The sequence below is a fragment of the Mustela nigripes genome, chromosome 1, assembly GCF_022355385.1.
Source record: "Mustela nigripes isolate SB6536 chromosome 1, MUSNIG.SB6536, whole genome shotgun sequence".
NCBI lineage: Eukaryota > Metazoa > Chordata > Mammalia > Carnivora > Mustelidae > Mustela > Mustela nigripes.
In genome coordinates, this window is record NC_081557.1 from 99,862,933 (window position 1) to 99,885,106 (window position 22,174).

Sequence of the window (22,174 nt, forward strand, 5' to 3'; positions counted from 1 at the left end):
ACAAGTGTTAAAGGAGGTAAGTTAAATATAGTTATCATGGGTTTTATTATTTCCCAAAGGTGATCTCAGAAAATAATCTATTGAGGGAAGATTGGAAATACGCCATATTCACTACTGAACAAAGAAAAGCCAGTCTTCTCTCCCCGGATTAGGAGAAATCTTTCCTGCAGAAGCTCGGGAGGGTGAGTTACAAGCTGAGAACCGGGACGGAGGAGAAGCAGGACAGTGGAAAGATGAGGGGGGCCTGGCTGACGGGCTCCCTGGGTACCGTCCCCCCGTGACTGAGAAAGTGGCCAGCGACATGGCGGAACGGAGCATTTACCGATAGAGGAAGTGGCCACGCTGCGAGTGTAGGCCAGTCGCTTCTCGAACCAAACGGCTGGGTCGAGGAATTTTTCCATGCAGAAGTAACGGAAAACCGGCTGAAATTTTTGGCAGACATCCATGAACGTTTTATATTTCTCTTCAAAAGACTTCTTTTGCACATCCTTTAAAAAGATCAAATACAAAATGTTCTCAATATTGTGTTTAACTACTTTTAATGTCCATGAGAGTTTTTGGATTGAAAACAGCTCCACGGATGCGGAGGCAACAAAGAGATGAACAAGGTGGTGTCTACCCAGCAGCCAGCGGTCTGGTCAGGGACAGTAACAAGGTGTAAGCCCTTCAGGGCTCAAGTGTGAATCTTCCTGGAAGGAGACACACCAGTGGGGACTGTTGTTTGTTTTCATGCATTTCGCACTGGAGTGATTCTGTTATCCATGCGGAAGCAAACACAGAACAGGGAGAACCGGCTCCAGACCTCCTGATGGTCTGAGGTCACAGAGCCCCAGGGGCGCAAGAGGAGACAGGGAAGCCAGAATGGGTGACGCGCCTCAGATCTGTCCTCCGGCGTCTCCCTGTGCCCGCCGCCCCCAGCTGCATCTCCGGCCAAGCTGCCTTCCTGACACTGCGGCCTGCCCTGCGTCTCCCACCGCCCCCTCAGCATCATCACCCAGGTCACTGCCAAACCCCAATGACTTCTTCCCTTCTCCTCCTCAGGGAACCTCAGCCACTTCTGTCTTCTACACTGTAGACGCCCTCCATCCAGCCCCCATCACCCAAACACTGGGCACCACGGATGACTTTTCCCCCAACCCCACTTCTAATCAGTAACCGAACCCCATCAGTCCTGCCTCCCCACTATTTCTGTAGGCACCCCTACTCCCCGTTCCTACTGCTGCTCGTCTGCATTCACGGCCCCCGTGTCGTGCCTCTAGTCAGCTTCTCAAAAATGTAGCCCACAGGGCTCAAGAATTCTTTCTCTAAAATGCAACTCTGGTATAGCTGTCCTTCTCGAGGGTTCTCTACTGCTTTCAAGATAAAGTACCAAGTTCTTAGCATTTCATGAAGCAACCCTCCGTTTTTTGAGTAACAACTACTGCTTTAGTCTCACTGATCTCCTTCTCAAAACCGAGGCCTCAGCTATCTGCCTGTGCAGGCCTCCTTCCCTTTGCCTGCGCGTGCCTTCTGCTTAGAAAACCAACTCAGGGCGCCTGGGTGGCTCAGTGGGTTAAGCCGCTGCCTTCGGCTCAGGTCATGATCTCAGGGTGCTGGGATCGAGTCCCACGTCGGGCTCTCTGCTCAGCAGGGAGCCTGCTTCCTCCTCTCTCTCTGCCTGCCTCTCTGCCTGCTTGTGATCTCTCTCTGTCAAATAAATAAATAAAATCTTTAAAAAAAAAAAAAAAAAAAAAAAAAAAAAAAAAAAAAAAAAAAAAAAGAAAACCAACTCAGTCATCTCGGCTCAAAGGCCACTCCCCTCCGAAGCTTTCCGAATCTGACTCCGCTCCTGCCCGTCACAAGGGGAACGAAGCACTTCCTCCCCGGGCCTGCATGGTACGCGGGACCGCCGTCCATTACATGATGGCACTCTGCCGCCCAGTTTAAAAATTGCATATCACAAAACACAGTAAAAGGAAAAGTAACGCATTTTAGGGTTGGACAGACAAGATTCAAATCCTTGCTCCACCATTAGCTCCTTGACCTGGGCAAGTCCAATTTCTGAACTTCCTCTCATTTTAAAATGGGGTAATGAGCATGCAGTGTCCAGAGAAAGGACACGTCCTGTCCATACCGTCCATACCGTCCATACTGTGACAGGCCGGGTGAACGTCAGGCCACGAGGCTAGTGTGATATGGCCAATGTCTTAAAAGGTCCATCAGTTTTATATAAAAATTATTATCTGTTTTTTGGTTTTAGTTAGTGTTTTGTTAAGAATCCACTTACCCCACACTGGAGGCAAACTAGCATTCCACCGGATGCCCAATCACTCATCAGACAAGGGCTGGCACTTTACAGAGCTTACAGACCTCCCTGTGTCGCTCACACACACTTCGTGCTGGCGGCCGGCCTTCTCCCTTAGGATCAGCGCCGGACGCCAGGGAGACACCGTGTGCTCTGACGCGGGAGAGGGTCAGCTGCGGCGCACCGGCCCACAACCTCGCTCCTCGCGAGGGTCACTCACCATCATCTTCTTCTGGCAGTGAATGGCGCTTAAGTCCTTCGGCCTGTATCTCTTATGAGCACCGTTCTCGTTGTTGACAAGGAACTCGCCGATGGGGACGGTCCCCGTGCACCACTCGAGAACGCCGCTTCGCTGGGACAGCGGAACCACCTGCATCACAGAGGAGATGCCTTCTGAGTATGGGAAGGGTCCTGAAGAGCAGGTAACCGCCACTCAACTGCCAGTCCATGGAAAAGAGTTCTTTCGGGTGTATCCCTGATTCTGTCCAGAGGAGACAGAACTCCTTGGAGGTAAGCAATGGAAAATACACTCAAGCTCCAAAAATCAGATGTTCTAGCCTGCGGCTGACACTCCTAGGACCTGCTCTCAGTCCCTGTGACTCCTGCTGACTAGGTCTTTCAGCAGCATCTGTGACTGAGCCACAGTTCACGCCATTTAGCACAGGAATTACCTGCTTTCCTCATTCTCTCTCTTTTTAAGATTTTATTTACTTGTCAGAGACTGAGCACAAGCCAGGGGAGAGGGAGAGGAAGAAGCAGGCTCCCCACTGAACAGGGAGCCCGATGCGGGGCTCGATCCCAGGACCCTGGGATCAATCGGCACCCTAGCTGAAGGCAGATTCTTAACTGACTGAGCCACCTGGGCACCCCTCATACTTTTAATATCAAACAATCTGAAGATTTCACTTTGGAAAATACTGAATATAACCTTAATACTAATATACTTTGAGGGCGCCTAGGTGGTTCAGTAGGTTAAGCCTCTGCCTTCGGCTCAGGTCATGCTCTCAGGGTCCTGGGATGGAGCCCCACATCAGGCTCTCTGCTCAGTGGAGAGCCTGCTTCCCCCCCTCTCTCTGTCTGCCTCTCTGCCTACTTGCGCTCTGTCAAATAAATAAATCTTAAAAAAAAAAAACCTAATATACTTTGATAATTAAAAGTATACGTATTCTTGCTTTAGAGTCTTATTAGCTACACAAAGAGGAAATATATTCCTGAACATAAAATTAGCAATTTTACTGGAAATATAAAAACTTATGACATATATAAACATACACAAAGTACAGAAAATGATATAAACAAATACCCCGTTACCCACTAAACAGCTTTATGAAATTTAAGATTTTCTCACATTTGCCGCAAGGAGATGAAGCTCCCCTGCGTGCCCCTCCCCGGCCTCCTGCCCTTTCCCACCAGCAAGAGGACTGCTAACTTGCTTATCGTTCATGTTCATGTATTTTTTGGTATATTTTTATTTCAAAGCAGTATATACAGAGATAGTTCTAAGCTTTAAATAAAAGACTATTATACTCCATGAAGGCTTCTGCAATTTGTTTTTTGCCCAACACTACTTTACCCTCAGCTGCATCAGTACATGTAACCCTAGATCATTTGCTTCAGCAACCGCAGACCGTGTAAGAACACCACCGCGTGGGCACAGATGCACACCAGGAACTGAACCCCTGGGCCACGGCATGTGCGTCTCCTGTTTCGTTAACCAGGTATCGCCAAAGAACTACCCAAAGTGGTTGTGCCTGTCTCTACACCCAGTACTGTGCTGATCTGAGAGGCGGGCAACAGTATCTCACTGTGGCTTTGATTTCTATTTTCAGATGCCCAGTAAGGCGGAGTCAAATTTAATATTTTCTTCCTGAGCTATCTGTATTCTACACCCATTTTCCTACGGCCATGTTAGCCTCTCTACAACTGGCTGGTGACAGCTATTTATACATCCCTTACTATTATTAATATTGTAGCGATCCTTTGTTATTATTATTAAAGTCATTTTTCTTAGTTGGCCACTTGTCTTTATAGAATCTTTCATTCCATCAATTTTTTATTTTAACATACTCATATGTGCTGACCTGTCTGGTGTATTAACGCCTTTCACTAATTTATTAACTGTGTTTGCGGAGAGTCTATTATGTGTTTAACAGAACAACAGAGGCATTTTAAAAAGTGACTAAGAGAGGCAGGGTCAGAGAAGGCCTCGCTGAGTAGGTGACATGGAGAGAAACCTCTGTACAGGGTCTGGGGGACGAGCATTCCAGGACGAGAGGAGAAGAGAAGCCCTGATGTGACCCCAAACCGGCAGATGTCAGCCACAGCAGGCAGAGCAGCTGCGCCGAGGTGAGAAGACAGAGCCTGCGCAGGCAGACAGGAGGGGGCGGGGAGCAGCGGATGGAGCTGCGAAGAGACGAGCAAAGGCCAATCCCTTCACTCAGGGCTAAGTGAACTCATCTGGAGTCCAGAACAGGAAATGGACAGATTGATTCTGTCTCAGACTCTTTTAAATGGACCATCCCAGCTTCCGTGAGTAAAGGACCTTTGGCGGGGCCAGGGAAGAAGGGGATGGCGAGACTCGACAGAAGAGACGGGACTGCAGGGCGGGAAGGGCAGAGGCAGTACCAGGGACTCGAGGGAAAGCAGGCTGGTAAGGACTGGCTAGTGGGACAGGTGTGAGATCTGAGCGGGGGAGAGAGAGAGAGAAAGGAAGGAGAGAAAGGGAGAGAGGAGTTTAAAATGATGCTGATATTTCTACATGATATTTAGGAATTACTACTCTTTTAGGAGTGATGACAGTATTGTGGTTCTGTTTAGTTTTTTTTTTTTAAATGTTCTATAACTACACACTGAAATAAATGTTTACAGATGAAATGACAGGACATTGTGTTTCAACATAATATTGAAGGGAAGGAAGTAGGTGGAAGTAGAATGAAACAAATTATCCTGAGCTGATCACGACTGAAACCGGGTGCCAGTACAAGGCAGTTCATTTCATTATTCTATGTACTTTTATATTATGTATGTTTGAAATTTCCAATAGTAATAAAAAGGAGAAGACAGACCGCCTCCTGACTTTGGACCGAGCAACTGGGTGAAGGCCGTGCCGTTCGCTGGTCTGTGAAGAGCGGTCATTCTGGGGGTGCAGCTACTCACCGAAAGTTCTACTTTAAACTTGCTGAGCCTGAGACAGCTCTTAGACCTTTACAGAACCCACTCATCTTGTCAGGAACCAGCCCTTCCAAATGCTGTATGTGACCTGACAAAAGACTTCAACTAACTTAAGGGAAAAGCAGGGTTTCGTGACTATCACGGCAGACGGCCAAAAGGCAAAAGGACCGAGACTCCCAAGCCACCAACCACAATGTGTATTTTTCTAGTGACCATGCCACAGAGACCTTGCGTAGCCCAAAAAGTCTAAAATGTTTGCTCTCTCAGAAAACACTGGCTGAGCCCTTGTCTGGCTAATGGCATCTTTTCTAGGCTCTTGCTGAAGGGGCAGCAGCGTGAAGCCGTCACCTTGTATGTGCAGATGGTCAGTTTCCTCTTCCGGGTCTCCGTGTTCCTCTGCAGTAACGTGTTACACATCTGGAAAACCTGCTGCATGACCGCATCCTGTCTCAGGTCGTCACGGCCCTTCAGAGTAATCAGAGCACGAACAACTGGGCACAGTCCATTTTATGATCAAATCACACAGAGAGCCACACGAGGACAAGAGGGCACTCAGAAATCTACGTGAGCACCCGTCCTCCTCTTCACAGTCTCTTACATGACTAAGACCTAATGCTGGTCTTTCATTTAGAGTAAGCTATAACACTAGGGAGGCAGACCAGTTTAGAAAAATGCCCCCCCTTGCTGCTTCTGGAATTAGGCTACCTGGGACTCCTCCACTGGAAGGCACGAGGTACTACTGTCCCCCTCCACGACCTCCCAGCAAGCCAGGAGAATTTGGGAGCTGAGTGAGGGAGGAATGCTGGCCCCTCCCGGACAGATTTACTAGCCGCTGGCACAGTGCCACACTCAAGATCCCTTCAACTTGAACTCTTCAAGAAAAGAAGCAAGTCACCTAAACGGTTTTTCCATAACAAGCAAGCGGACTGATAACCTCATCATATCTGTACATGTCCAAAGTGTTCATTTGCTGCAGTCAGCTGTTACAATGCTGACCTTTCAGAGACACACAAAATTTAGGAAAAGCAATCTGCTTCTAGAAAATAATGCTTATTTATATTGTGTAAGTTTTACTCACTTGCAGTTTTTGAGAAGAAAAATAAGGATGCAAAGCAGGAAGTAAATGTCAACTGCAGTTCTGACTTCTGTCACTACGCTACTATGGACTGCCCGACCGGAGGGGAGTCTCACCTTGACGAGCTGTCTCCTTTCCTTGCCGTCAGAGCCCAGACAGTCTATTATTTTAGGTAAATTTAAACCTCCTGCTAAACGAAATTCTGCTTTAAATGACTCTATAGTCACCAGATTTCTGTATTCTCCGGTGGGGTCCACCTAATGAAGCATATAAATGAAAGAACAGGTCAGGTACACTATGTGCTTTTAAAGGAAAATGAATTATAAATGACAATTTAAATATGAAAACAGAGGAATGAACGACAACATGCTGTGGGTTAAGAGCTCAAGTGGTAATCTGCTTCCTGTTCAAATGAAAGAAACAGAATTCAACACCGGAAAGGCTGGGAAGTTACACAAGTCACCTTTCAAGGCATCTCTCACTAACCCTGGGGTGCACAGTGTTACAAGAGTGTTGCCAAAAAGCTACTGAAGATTCAACCTGTTCTCGGGTCTCACGGCGGACTTTGTCAAGGTTAAGTCCTCTGAGAAACAGTAAATGTCTCACAATAACATAGTAAGGTAAATTTTTAGGGAAGTGTGGAGAGTGCTACTCTAGGCTGAAATGCTGCTAACTGTGGCATTTTCAGGAAATACTCAGCTACCTACCTTTCCAATCAAATAACACATATACTAAGAATGTAGTCAAATGATCCTTTTAAAAAATTTTTGTTTTTATTTTAATTCCAGTTAGAGTTATTGTTAGTTTCAGGTGCACAAGATACGGATTCAGCACTTGCATACGTCACCGGTGCGCATGAGACAAGTGCCCTTCTTCATCCCCATCCCCCGCCCACCTCCCCTCTGGTCACCATGTGTTCTCTGTAGTTAACAGTCCGTTACTAAACTATCACCTCTGTTATTACATACATCACTGCCAACTTGGTATTTCTAGCAATAAAAGATCGGCACAAGGTAGCTAAAGTATCATGCATATTACAGTTAATTTAATACTGTAACGTGTACTGTATTACTTAATAGCATAATACATGATCGTCAATACATTCTAACAGAGACTTTAAAATATAAAGCATTTAGGGACTTTCTTGCCCAGTTAAAAATTAATCTTGGCAAAAGCACATAGAACATTTTCTTCTTTTGGCCACTGAAGGTAACAGTCTACAAACCTTCTTCACAAGGAAGCTGGAAGGTGTAAAACTGAAGGCAAAAGAAAAGAAAGCAGGAGAACCCGTTGAGTATTTTCAGGCTTAGATAAAGGGAGTCTGTAAAGAAACTATAGGACGAAACATGAAAGTCCCAGTCTTAACCACTTTGATGTCAGGTAGTTAACCTAATGGAGAAGAATTTAGTTCAATTAAAAAAATCAAGACAGTTAATAGTAAATTACCTTAATTTCCATAGTTGGAACAACAACGTCTTCTAAATTCTTCAGTTTAGTAATTGGCTGGTCTGCTGGGATATTTATGCCTTCTGTATTTAAAATAAAGAGGTTTTGGTGACAAAAGGCACTGAGGAACAGCTCTGAAGGTAAAGCAGAAGAATCCCGCCGAAGCCACAGACCCCGACCTGTGGCTAATCTGCGGTTCTGGCCCTGATCCAGAAATGAAGACCTAGTGCTTGGGACATGATGTAAGGCAGGGCCAGAGCAGGACCACAGCTGACATGGCTTACCCATGACTCTGCAGGTACCCGGCATTAGTCATTAGGCCAGAACCCAGCTGACCGTCCTGGCTGAGTGCCTTAAGGCAATTACACAACAGCCTTCATGGCACACAGATAATGTACTCCCACCATATTACTATTAAATGTAAGCAAAGGATGTGATGATTAATATGCTTTGTTTGCTTAGAGGAATACTATGAGAATTCTCAGCCTTATTTTCAAGTGTGAAGAACTTAAACGCAAAGACCTGATTCTGAACAGAAAAGGGAATACAACTGTTAAAAAATGGGGAGAGAAACTTGAATGTATACACATAACCAAATATCACAGCAGTTTATAATTATTTGAACAGAGACAAAAGAGTGACAGATTACACGCATGGCATTCTAACGCTCACAGAGGAAATGGTAAAGGCTTCTCATTTGTAAGACCTAGGGCCCTGTGAGAAACAATATTTTAAGAAACCTCTGACCCTGAAAACTGTCAGTTATTCAGTTATTTTAATGGATTTGCCTCTATGCAAGTAATTATCTGTGACAAGTATTTGTACCAGGAGATGACCTGGAGAGATCAAATGATTAATTCAGTACAGTCACATATTATCAGGTAACAGAAGATATTAAATGGTAAGGGACTAGGGGTTGCTGAAGCTACTGGAGAAAAATTCAGCTCTGGACCATGTGGGAACTGTAATCATTAAGGACCTTCATGTCTGTAATGAACGTTATGTAGGTAAATTTAGAGAGATTACATATTAGGCTCCGTTCTTAGTATACCCGTCCAGAGAAAACCATAGCATGAAAACAGCTGTAATTCTTTCAAACACCTACTTCTCTGAGTCTTCCACTGAGCGGCATCTAAGTTTGCTAATATGATGTAAGCATCACAGAGTGCCTCAACACTTCTGACCATCTGAGGTCTCCTACTTCGGATAGTGTGTATTATTCTGTTTGCAGCCTCGGTTCGATCCTATTCAGAAAAGAAAAAACAAAACAACATTACAGAAAGAAATACCCAACACTTATATTTTTCCATTACAACAAAAGGAGAAGCAGAATTCATGCACTAAACACTGGAAAGACTACAGTCACTCAGAAACAGAAGAGTCACCTTATGAATGAAATACATCAAAGGTGGAATAATATCAACAGTAAAGGACTTGGGTGTATTTTGAAATTATTTTCTCTTTGCTCAATGCTGTGAGGAAAAAAAATACTGGTATCTACTATACCAGGAGAATATTCAGGAATTCTGAGCCAGTGTTAGGCGGCACAATAACAAACCGAATACGGCCAGAGAATCCCTGACACTTAAGAAAGGATTGCTGTGGGAAGGTCTGGATGCCGCAATTCCAAAAGGTATATATGATTGACCCAAATACCTCATCGAGTGGAGAGCTTTGTTTAGGTGCATTTTTTATTATTCTGTTCCTTCTTGCTGCCTCTGGTTTGGTCAAAAATTCATCCTTGTTTGCATTTGCTAAGGCCAATATAATAAACAAAGTGTGATGGGGGTGATCCATTGAAATTCGAGAGATAAGCTGTCAAAGAACAAAGGACTGTTAGATTGATGCAACCAACCAATCAAACAAAATCAGAAAACCCGTAACATTTTTCCTTTTGTTCGGCATTACGGATATGTGCTTTTCCACCAGATGCCACCGTGGGCTGAGTGCGTGTATGTGAGACAGAGAAATGACAAAGAAATGGAGTAACTTACGTGGAGTGAGATAAGACAAAAGGGAATTTTTATTCCTGCCCTTTTACAACAAAATAAATATGAATGACTAGAATCTTTTTTGTGTTTTCATATCCTAGAGTGGAACAGTAATATATAAAAAATGAAAGAAAAGCAGCTGTGTTTTGATTTTCAAGTTTACTTACATTATTGAGGACTTCGTGAAATCCAAGGCCTCCCATCATTTTGGTCCCCATTCTAGCAGCCAACTGGTACATAAGAGGCAAAAATTTGTATGACGGAATCTTCATTCCATCAGTCTATCATTAAAAAAAAAAAAGCCTCAAGAAACATGCATTTTAAAAAGTCTTGCATCTAAGCAAGTAAATTTTTCTAAAACAATGCTACTAGCACCATGATCTTCTTGTTGTTCAAAGAACTTCACTAATTACATTTTTTCCCTTGACATTCATCTTAGTCTTCCTGATGGGTATTCTAGATTGATTCACTGGTAAGACACAACATTTGATCCTAAATTAAATTGTATTCAGAACTAGAACACTTGCAGGGATTTCATTCCAGTGAATCTAAGGAAGAGAAATGTGGATCTGATGGCTATTGTGATCTTGACGACAGAGAAGGAGGTGTGTGATACACTGAAGGAACTTGTGCCTTGTACACTAAAACTAACAGGATTTAATGAGCACCAGCAGCAGAGACCGCTTGTATCTATTAAGAGTCTTAGCATTCTTTTCATCCAGGAGAAACATTTTATTTGTAAGCTTCAAGTTGGTTGCCAATGAGATCTGGTAAGCACAACTTTAATATTAGGTATCCTCAATAAAATCTAAAGTTTTTACATGAAAACTTTTGAAATACTACTGCCTTAACGTTTTCCTTAAACTTTATTTTTCATTTATAAAAGTAATTTACTTAAAAAATCTCAGAAACGATAAAGCAGGAGGAAAAACCTGCCTGTGGCCACCTCATCTTTTAACTGCCTTCCAGCTCTCCCGGTCTGGCATCCTGGCACTTCCCAGCAGTAACTGAGAAAGAATAGGCAAAGAATGAACTAGATGCTCTCATCTCTGCAGAAACCTGCATCACTGGAGCTCAACGAGTACCTATGAGTAGAGCATCAAACCAAATTCCAGGGATACAAAGATTATACGAAATCTCTGACACTGCTGGGCTTATGTCTAAGCTTATGCAACACAGGCTAGAATACTGGGTTTAAAAGAGAACACGTGCCTTCATCATGCCGTTGACGTCAGAAACTCCAGAATTTTCAAGCCAGAGAGAACAAAGACGGAATATCCACATATCATGTCCTTCTCCACTCAGTAAGCAACTGATGTAATTTTCAACCGCTTTACATAAGAAGCGCTTACGGTCCTCTTTCAGGGCACGGAGCGCGCACTCATCCAGCTCCAGCTCCCGCTGGACCTTTACTGTGTATCTTGCATTGGATAATTAAAAGAAAACGCAAAACCCGTCAAATGGTACAGAACTACAAAGTCATACATGAAATACAACACAAATGAACAGTCAGGTATCCATCCCCGGAGAAAAATCAAAATTCTAAAACTACTTTTAATATCCGGAAGTAAGTCTGTGCAATTCAAAAGCCACTCTAGGCAACTGGGGACAAAGGGACCCTACCTGAGCTGCCTGCTTAACCCCCTTCTCTACTTTCCCTATCGTATACCAGACCTTTAAAGGCAGGTCTGAAGAAGGGTTTGACTACATTGGAAGAGACAACTCTTCGGTATTTAAATTGAACACCTATCTCTTTGTAACTATGATACCAACAAAACAAAAAGCCCTATACTCTACGATGTCTAGAATCAAAGACTATGATTCACACTCTGGTTCTGTACATCTGTCTATCTCATCACTTCCACTGGTGGACATCTCATTACCTGTTGGTCTGGATTTTATGTTCCCTGAGAAGGCCCACTTCCTCTTTGGCCCTTTTCAGAAGAGCCTGCTTGTTTTCAAACTCTGATGATTTCATGTAGTTTTCAATTCTCTGGTACTGAGTGTCCGAGAACCGTGCCAATGAGAGAAATGCTTTCATCTTTCCATTTCTAAGCTCATCACTGCTTTCTCCGTCGTAATTTCTAGCAACTTCCACTGCCTTGAAGAAAACACAATCCATTTATATTACAGAGATACTAAATGCATCCAAAGACTCAAAGAAATACTGCACTAAATTCAATTTATATATATATATATAAACTGAATATATATTTTCAAAATATCCATTAAAATGGATATTTTAGCTTATCCATTTATATATATATACACACACACACATATATATATATATAAATGGATAAGCTAAAATATATGAAGTACACTATTTTAAATTTTCAAATAGCCTTGATGGTGCAGAAATAACCCAAACAGCTAATATTTTAAAGAACTGAATAAAAACACAGGGCTCCATAAAATTTAAAGACAGTCATATAATGATTTCCATGCTACACTAGCTATTTCCAAAATTAATTAAACGGAAGCAATTAAGGAGCAACAGGAAGGCTGAAAGGGGATGGACTACAGAAGTACAAGTCCTACTTGGAGGCAGCTGAGATGACAAAGGAATTAAAGACTGCCGTGGATATTCCTTAATCAGCTCTTTTTGTAGATAAATGAGAAATGACCAGAAACAGCTGGCTGAGAGTAGCGGGAGGTGGGGGCAGAGGGAAGACAGACAGTGTCCTTCTTTTTCAGAGCACTGCACTTCATTCTGCTTTAAAAATTACACAGAGCTACAACAGCCATATAGCCAAAAAATGAAGGCTGTGATGAAAAGATCAAGTGTATTCATACTGAACAGCTCTCCAGGGCCTCTAGGAGGGCTGACCTTCTCCAGGTAGGTCTGCATGATGACCGCAGGGTTCTCCAGGCAAGTTTCCGCTAACCAGGTGCCGCACACCCTCAGACATTCTGCGTATATAAGTCTTAGGTCGGGATCATTCTGTATACAGAAAGCAAAATCTTAAAATGCAATTCACCAGCACAATATACGAAAATATCTTCCATGTAGGTGAAAAAGCAGGATAAAAATATTTTTCCTCATCTGCTTTCGCCATATAATAATTTTAATAATAACAAATAGGTCAGTTTTATGAAATAATCTTCTCCTACTATTTATTATTATTGCTACTTCTGAAGCAACTCACGATTACTGAACACTTGTATACACCAGGCACTCTACAAAGGCTATGTTTCATTTCCAGAGGTTCAAGGCTCAGGAACCCTGTGAAAAGAGTCCTGTCATTGTCCTAATCCACTGAGTGCAACACCACCGGTGAGGGAAAGCTCCAGAAGCTAACGAGTTTTCAGTAGCCAGTAGTAGGACACTATCAGCCATTGTATTTCCTAAGCAGGTGGACTGACAAGTTACAGAAATTATCAACCATTGTACTTCCCCAGCAGGCAGACTGACAATCATTCCAACTTGCTCTTCTTTTAACTTCTGTTCTCATGCATTTCCTCTCCTATTTGTTTCTAACTTATAGTAGCTCTTTCATGTTTGTTTCCTACGCATCCTTCTCCAATTCCACATGAAGTTAAAAATAAATAAATAAAAACAGTTTAACATTGGGATAAATCAAATGAATCTACCACAAGATGGACTGGCAGAATTCCTGCAAATAGTAAAAAAACGAGTATTTTCTAGACTGCTTTAACAAACACTAATTTTCCAGGCTCCTTTTTACAGTTTCTTGTTCATGGACGAGTAACTTCACAGTGGACTTCTTAAAAATATTTTAAAGCAGTCACTCTTCTGTAACAGGAATTCATTCAGCCAATTAAAAAAAAAGTGAACCTCTGCACAGCTGGCATCCAGCTTCTTGATCATCTGCTTGAGAATACTCAGGGCGAGACTCTGCTCCTTTTTTGCCCAAAATACTTGGGCTTCCTCCAGCTGCCACTCAGAGACTCCACAACGAGCTGGATTATATTGTTTAATTTGAAATATTGCCCTTTCAGGGAGCTGAAATGAAAAGAACAGACAAGAATTACTACTTTTACTGTTACTACTATGAGCACGAGTAATAATCAGGAGAGCCGTAACCACCACCCACTGACGACATCTGTCAGGACCAGCTCAAGCACATCTTCACCTGCCTCCTCCAGCCCCATATGGGCCTGTTTTTTCTCTTTAGTACATATAAGCATACAAGCATATGTACGTACATATATGTGTGTATACACACACTATATATAATCAGTGAACTGTTATCAATGTAGTAAGCTACATCTTGTCATCTTAGAACCAGGAAACAGACCCAGAGAAGGTTTGATGCCGAAATGGGAAATTATGCTAAACAGTATTTTTATAGCAATCTGTTTCTCAATGACATTTCTGTTTTACTTGTACTTTCTATATTCTGTCGCAAAAGGAAAGGCCATGGGGTGAGATGACATGGTTTTGAAATCCTATTACCTGAGTGTTCTTGACAGTTCGGGCTAGTACGGAGAATTCTACAAGGTGCTTGGTGAGAATATCCCTGAAACAGTCTCTCTGGGAATTCTCCATTTCCTTTTCCATGAGGATCTCCAAAATGACCGTGCGGAGAGCCATGATGGGCTCCTGAAAACTGAAGTCACTGTCTTTGAGGAGCTGGGAGTGTTTCCGCCACTTAGTGTACACTTCAGAAGGTTGCCTATCCGTGCCTGACCTGTGAGCACAGTCACAGAATTCATGTAAGCAAGAGAAAGGAAGAAAACAAAATCCCTACTGTTAAGTACATTAGAAATTCAAAATGGTTCAAAAGGACTGAAGTTTAGAAGGCTCCATACGCATCAGCTCTCTGATGGTCAGCATGGGGGCTATAGATGATGAACATTTCTAGTGATTTTCTTAAAAATACCTCAGAAAAGGCAGCACTTCTAAGTATATATTCTTCTGAAAAGAGAAGACATTCATCAGGCCTGTCACACAGAATGCCTACACCCCCAGTCCTGCTCCAGCACTCCCTGTGGCAAATGCAGACACGTCAGCAAGGAAACGAAGTGAACTCATTAATTTCTACTGTGTCCAACTAGGCACAGGGGATGACTCTATGCATGATTATAGTTGTTAAAGAAATCACAATTCAGAGAGAGAAATGCTGGCACCTGGCAAATATGGTTTATTAAAGAAGAAAAAATGCATACTCCAAGACTAGTGTACATGAAAAGTCCACATGAAGCAGTACTGTCCAATCCTTCAGAACCCCTGCACTGACAGGAATCGAGAGGAAGCAGGGACAGGAAGAAGACAACAAGGGAAGGACTAGGAAATGAAAGCGGCTTTCGGAAGCTTCTAGGACAGCATGGCAGAGGAGAGCTAGAACGACACTCATCCAACATAGGATTACAGCAGAATGGCGTACCATGCTCTCTGGCAAAAAAAAAATGAGGAAAAAAACAACTTTATGTGGGGTACAAGAGGGCAAGAGCTGTGAAGAAGAAAGCACAATGAGGCTAAATTTCAAAAACTTGTATTTTTACAGTAAATATTTTTCAAAACACTTCTTTTAATAACACAGCTCACGAGGCTCATCAACTTATATCGTGATAAAAGAAACGAACCTACTGATAGCCTCTTTTCTTGTTTTGTAAGTCACTGCAGAGAGAAAACAGCAGAACTGCACTGGAGGGTTTGTTTTGAAGTCGTCCAAACCACATTACCTGGAGAACAGCTCCCCAATGTTCTCGAGCTCGCCAATGGCCTGCAGCCTGCTGAGTGTGGGGTAGAGGGAGTACACAGACTCAAGGCCCCCCTTGCACAGCTCTTCTACTTCTTTCACCCTGGAGGGGGAAAACACAAGACACACAGGACACTAAGAGATTTTCAGAAAGATGGAAGCTCATATCTGCTCGTTAAAAGTTCTCACTGGCTTTGCTGGTGACCAGATGCTCCTGACATTCACAAGTGCCACTGGCACAATGCGGCGGGCACAGAGTCATCGCTCGGACCAAGAGTTCACCCTGGATCTCCCACTTCTGGCCGCTAACCTAGGCCCCGTTACAGGGTTCCTATGTTTTTTCCACTTTCAGAATTACTTTGAAGCTTAGAGAACATGTACAGAAAGAGCCTAACAAAATGGCTAGCACATAATATGCACTGAAATGGTAGCAAATATTTCTGTAGTAAAATACAGGATTTAATAGGTCACTAACTACTGTTAAATAAAAACCAGTGTATTACATGTGTTTAGTCTGTTACACTTAAGTACCTTCTTGGGCATGATCTCATCTGTGCCTCATAACAAGCCCAAGTATCCGTAAGTCCTGACCATGAGTTACTACTTTACAGCAAGAACACTATGCTAAGAGGTAAATGCCACACAGCTACTAGAGGAGACAAGATTAAAACTATCAGGACACAGAGGTCCAGGAAGCAGAGAGAGAGGTGGGAATCAACAAGACGTTCTTGAGGGGTCTGCATAAAGAGCTGACCTGGTCCCAAAGAGAATTTAAATTTTTTAAAGAAAAGAACAGATCTGAACCATATGAAAAAATAAAAAGGTATTTTATATATATATATAAAAAAATAATGTAACAACTGATTTAAGTACCTAACCTATAAGCATGCTGCTATATCTAAAACCAAAAAAAAGGTCAATTAGTACTATATATCTATTTGACAAATAAGCATAAAAGAAATCTCTAATATAAAACATCTGAAACACAGAGAACACCTTTGTAACATACGGAAGACAACTATTAGGATAGGCACACCCAGAGTTCCTACGAAAACCTTCCTGCAGAAGAGAGAACAGATCTGAGTACTTATTTCTCAGACTTACAGGAGCTAAGAAGTTCTTAGTCACAGGATTTCGTCTCCCCTGTCCGCACTGCTCGAGGGTCAGTGCTGACTGGCACAATTTATTACACAGGGAATGTGGTTTCCAAGAGGAGTACGAGAATGACAAACAATCAGACCAAACCCACCAAGTCCTTTATCCCTTCACCAGTGCAAGTCCTCACACTGAAATTATTCATCAAGTTTTCAAAAAAGAGCCATGACACTAAACGTTAAAATACAGTAACTCATTTTGTAATACCTGGCATATCTGAGACTTTCGTAAAATGTGGAGAATTCTCTATCTCTCAGAGACTGCAGAGCATTGTACAGAGATTCGTGGTAACTGGGTCCTTCTAGTCCTTTGCTGTGAGATAATTAAAACATAAAAGGAAAAAATGTAATTATAAACAAAGAATCCTAAAATATGTATAAATAGTTCACTTAAAAAAATCTGACAACTAAGATTAAGACTTCTCCACTTAAAAAAATGCATTTCTAGGAATTTTGGCAAGAAATACAAAGAATTTTGTAGATCATTTAAATTATTCAAGCAGAAAAGAGTAATTTCTCAGCTATTTTGGCTGGTTCTAACTATGCTACATTCTCATGCACTGACTCTGTGAACACCAACTGTGTGCCAGGCGCTTGGCACCACATTCCAGAGTCAAGGGATCCATGAGTAGACAAGTCACATAGGGCCATCATTCTCATGGAGTTCATGCTGTGGTCTGGAGAAGATGGACAATAAATGAAAAAATATTGGACAGTGACGAGGGACATGTGGCGAATTAAAACTGGTTACTGGGACATCCGGGTGGCTACTCTGGACAGGTGGTCAGCACAAGTGTGAGATGTGGCCTTGTTAAACGAGAATCTGAATGACAAGACACCATACACGTGGGACAGGGAGAAAAACAAGATGCAGGTAAGGCCCCGAGCAGGAACAGCTTGGCCAACAGGAAGCACCCGGAGAAAGCTGACATGCCCGGAATGCGCTGGCCATGGGAAGAACAGTCTGTGGTGGTTTACCGAGGGAAGCGAGAATACGCTCCGCCGGTAAAAGGCTGTAAAAATATGAAAGCATTTCTCTAATGTTACAGCAATCTAATAGTTTGAAATTGGAAAAACACCTCAGTTAATAAAATTTTTTTCAATGAAGGCAATTCAACATATAATTCATATGATCTCATTTTTTTTGGCATTTATGTCACCAGAAAACTTTTTAGATAAAAGCGAAATCTTTTATTGAATTAGGTGTTTGGCTTTCCAGTCGGAAAAACCAGTGCTATCACGATGCAGGTTATAAACAGCATCTTCCCGTGCTCCTGGGTTAGCAGTTTTTATAGAAGGAAACATTCTGTCAGTACAGGTAAGCAGACTTCTGGGAACCATCCCGCGGAAGTGCTGGCTAACCCAAGAGTCTGCACCAGGGTGTGGGAAGGGAAAGGACAGTAGTTTTCTTTGGATGGACAGACAGAAACTCTCGCGAGAAATACGTTATAGATTTCTATTTCCAAGCATCTATCTCTGGCGGGGAGTGGAGCTGCCCTAAGAGGCTGAAATCCACTCCCCACACAGTCTCTGCTTCCTGCTGTCCTCCCGGAGCCATGCAGGCATGTCCACGGCTGGGAAAGCACACAACCCCCGTGATACTGAGTGACACGAGCAGCGGCGTGCTGGGCGGAGCTCAAGAAAGTGCAGCACACAGCACCCGAGCTCCCCTCACCTGACGGCCAGGCCGTGGTCCCACTGCATGTTCCTCCACGCTGCCTGGTAGTGGAGTTCCTGGAGCTCCGCGCACCACTCCTTGTTCTCACGATCTAGTCCTTTCAAATAGATGGAAAGAATATGGCAGAGTCCCAGATTTTGCAAGGCCTGAGCAGGAGAGTATTTAAAAAAAAAAAAAAAAGCTCAGTACTCAACAGAACTAGAGAAATAAAAAATAGCAAACACAAAAAGTAGCTTTCACAACACATCAGTGAAAATCCCGCAATCCTGCTTAGTAAGTTCCCCCCGAGGCGCAGAGGGCGCTCCCAAGCCTCGGCTTTGTGATGCAAGAACAGCTACAGGACGTCAGCCAGTAGCACAGGTGACCCAGACCCCAAGGAACGGCTTCTGGGAGACACGGCCCCGTGTGGCGCACTGGACCCCATGAGGAAATGTCTTCTGCTGGCAGCTGGCAAGACCACCATCACCAAATCCACACTCTCCCTGAGGTCAGTGACCTGACCGATTCAGCCGCGTGTCCCGCGGGGTTTTCAGCCCACTGTGAGCAAGGACATTCCCGGCTCTTGTGCGTCTGCTCGGACTGAAAGCAGCTCAGCACAAGGCCGGCAGTGCTGCTCCGGGGCAGGCAGCAGCTCACCTGAATTATCCCCGCCTGGCGGGTTGAGGATGAGATGGCCGTCTCGAGGTCATAGGTCACCAGGGCCTTCCCCCACATTGCTTCATGCTCGTATGTGCGTAGTCTGCAATGAGATTTGCAAAATCCCTTTGAGTTCCACGTGCACTGAAGTCCTTCACAGACAGAATAACAACAGCATCATCTAGAAACATGCGGTTACCTAGTGAGGGGCTGCAAGACCTTCCCTCCGCCACAGCCATACAGGCTATCGGGCTCTCCTATACTTCTGTAGATTTCTAAGAGCAGATCCTAAAAACAAGGCAGCAACAAACATCAGAGAAGGGAAAACGTCACTTTATAAATTTAGCAAAGTGTAACTTTTACCAGTACCAACATGTATCTCCCAACTCTAAATGTTATGTTATAAAAGTAGTAAATGTTATGTTACAAAAGGCAGGGATACTGAATATAATAAAGTTTTTTTTTTAAAGATTTTATTTATTAATTTGAGAGAGAAAGAGTGAGAGTGAGAGAGAGCATGAGAGGGAAGGTCAGAGGGAGAAGCAGACTCCCCATGGAGTTGGGAGCCCGATGCGGAACTCGATCCTGGGACTCCGGGATCATGACCTGAGCCAAAGGCAGCCACTTAACCAACTGAGTCACCCAGGCACCCCTGAAATATAAAGCTATTTTTTTTTTAAGATTGCATTTATTTGACAGACAGAGATCACAAGCAGGCAGAGAGGCAGGCAGAGAGAGAGGGAGAAGCAGTTTCCCTGCCCAGCAGAGAGCCCGATGTGGGGCTCGATTCCAGGACCCTGGGATCACGACCTGAGCCGAAGGCAGAGGCTTTAGCCCATGGAGCCACACAGGTGCCCCTGAAATATAAAGTTTTGAACCAGCAACACAACAAACTGACTCCAAATAACAGAATGACTGACTAGCTGAAGAAAACCGCTTACAATTTCATGAATTAAAAAAGAAATCAATCCCAATACCAGGTTTTTAACGCATACAAAAATAATCATAGAACAAAAACAAATGGGGTGCCTGGTTGATTTAGTCAGAGGAGCATGTGACTCTTGATCTCAGGGTAGTGAGTTTGAGCCCTACAATGGGTATAGAAATTACTCAAAAATAAAATCTTAAAACAAAACTGTTATATGCAATACTTGTCAAAATACTACAGCATTTTTCACACAGTAGAACAACCCTAAAATTTGTAAGGATTGACAAAAGACCCTGAATTAAAAAAAAAAAAAAAAAAGAAAACAAAACCAAATAATCCTATCAACTGCTAAAACTGTGCTAGGGATAATGATGTCTGCGAAGTCTGACTCTTGAAAACTTGAATGTAGTAAAAATAAATGTCATGAATTTTTCTCTGAAAAACAAAAACCTCAAATTTGCATTATGTTAAAATTGGTAAAATGTGGTATGGATAAAGAAATGGCTTACTGACTCAAATCTCTGTTGTTAAGTTTGCACAAAATTGATGGTTTAAAACCATCTCAGTAAAATAAAAATGAGAACAGAAAACAATAAAAAACTGGGGTTGCCTGGGTGGCTCGGTGGGTTAAGCATGCAACTCTCGGTCTCAGCTCAGGTCTTGATCTCAGTAGCATGAGTTCAAGCCCGGCACTGGGCTCCATGCTGGGCGTGGAACCTGCTTAAGAAAAAGGAGAAAAATGAAAGAGTCAGAAACTTTTGCATAGAAAACCAGTCAAGCACTTCAAGTGCCTCATGCTTGCTCTGGGAAGTAATTTACTACATACAAATTCACTGACACTGGCCTAACTCTACACTTATAATTCTAATTAAACTGTTGATAATCATGAACATGAAATTGAGCCCTTGCTGTTGTTCATTCAGTACCCAAGCCCTGCACAGGGCCTGAACACATAGAAAATACTTTAAAAACTCAGTAAAAGAGGATAAGACTATAAAAAAAAGACCAAGGGAAAAGAGAAGGGAGAATGGGATCCGCCAGCAGAGGGCGCACATGTCACACAAGCCGTGCCTGAGGGTTCTAAGTGTTCCCAGGACATGGGGGGGGTGGCGGTGATCCCCCCCCCATCCCGGTCTAGTCACGTGAGGTTCTGGGGGGTGTGGGATTAGCAAGTGCTGCTTCAGGCAGGAGCCTAGAAAGGGAAAAACGAGAGACAGCAACGACATACAGGTCCTCCACAATGTCCAGCCAGCTGTTATGGAAGGGAGGCCAGAAAGGATGAAATAGAGGGAAATTATTTTATTTTTTCTTAAACAGGCTCCACATCCAACATGGGACATGAACCCATGACCCGAGATCAAAAGGCTCCTGCTCTAGCGACTGAGCCAGCCAGGCGCCCCTGAAGGGAAGTGATTTTAATAGTTAATAGGACTGTGAAGATGTTTAGGCACATTCAGAGGGAGCACAGCACAGTAAAGAATAAATCCTCTGAGAAAGAGTTCATAGAAAATGAAGCACAGGAAGGACCGTCTTGACCAGAAGGGGAAGGCGTATCTCTAACAAGAGAAAACATTAACGATGAAGCAGACGCAGGGAGATTTCTACATCTGATGGTGGGACGTCATCTCCCTGTCCCGTTTTCTTCCAGAAGCAGGAGGCAAGCTATAAGCAGAAGTAGGAGAGACAACCAGGGGTTTAAGCAAAGTCGAAAGACCAAACTGTCACTTCAGAGGAATGAGCACACTAAAGAAATTCAGACATTAAGAGATTTATAGAAGAAGCCATCTGCCCTGAGGTGTGACATACACTAAAGAAGGAAACAAATGAATATATGACTATAAATGTTAAACGCTACAAAGAAAATGAACAGGCTACTGTGGCAGAAAATACATGGTATAAATTCACCCTGCGAGACAGGTGGTTTTTATCTCAACTTTCAGAGAAAGGAACTCAAGGTTGGAGAGGTAAGTAATTTTGTGCAAGATTTTACAACAAAGTGGCTGAGTCAGAATAAGAACTCAAGTCTCTCTGCTACTCCAAGGCCCAACCTTCAGACCAGGAACTTATGCACATGACACTCGGTCCAAAAAGTAACATCTGTTTGAAAATCAAATGACATCTCTATAATCTCCGCAACAAAATAAT

General features: G+C 43.1%; 1 protein-coding gene and 1 long non-coding RNA gene across 3 annotated transcripts in view; one reads left to right on the plus strand and one right to left on the minus strand.

Annotated features, from left to right (window-relative positions):
• ATM (ATM serine/threonine kinase) overlaps positions 1-22,174 on the minus strand; it is a 123,467-nt gene that overhangs the window by 13,324 nt on the left and 87,969 nt on the right. For both annotated transcript variants that reach the window (XM_059418019.1, XM_059418010.1), the window contains exons 43-60: positions 19,301-19,389; positions 19,102-19,204; positions 18,463-18,611; positions 16,996-17,100; positions 15,617-15,736; positions 14,388-14,622; positions 13,767-13,934; positions 12,798-12,911; positions 11,851-12,068; positions 11,180-11,387; positions 10,135-10,248; positions 9,633-9,791; positions 9,082-9,220; positions 7,977-8,059; positions 6,647-6,787; positions 5,804-5,920; positions 2,505-2,654; positions 323-488 (exon numbers count right to left, since the gene is read on the minus strand). In XM_059418019.1, the coding sequence (XP_059274002.1) occupies positions 323-488; positions 2,505-2,654; positions 5,804-5,920; positions 6,647-6,787; positions 7,977-8,059; positions 9,082-9,220; positions 9,633-9,791; positions 10,135-10,248; positions 11,180-11,387; positions 11,851-12,068; positions 12,798-12,911; positions 13,767-13,934; positions 14,388-14,622; positions 15,617-15,736; positions 16,996-17,100; positions 18,463-18,611; positions 19,102-19,204; positions 19,301-19,389 (2,578 nt within the window). The remainder of the gene's footprint in view (positions 1-322; positions 489-2,504; positions 2,655-5,803; positions 5,921-6,646; positions 6,788-7,976; positions 8,060-9,081; positions 9,221-9,632; positions 9,792-10,134; positions 10,249-11,179; positions 11,388-11,850; positions 12,069-12,797; positions 12,912-13,766; positions 13,935-14,387; positions 14,623-15,616; positions 15,737-16,995; positions 17,101-18,462; positions 18,612-19,101; positions 19,205-19,300; positions 19,390-22,174) is intronic.
• LOC132028716 (uncharacterized) lies at positions 2,675-4,196 on the plus strand. Its single transcript, XR_009407502.1, has 3 exons — positions 2,675-2,794; positions 3,902-4,002; positions 4,114-4,196. It is a non-coding gene; the product is annotated as an uncharacterized LOC132028716 (long non-coding RNA).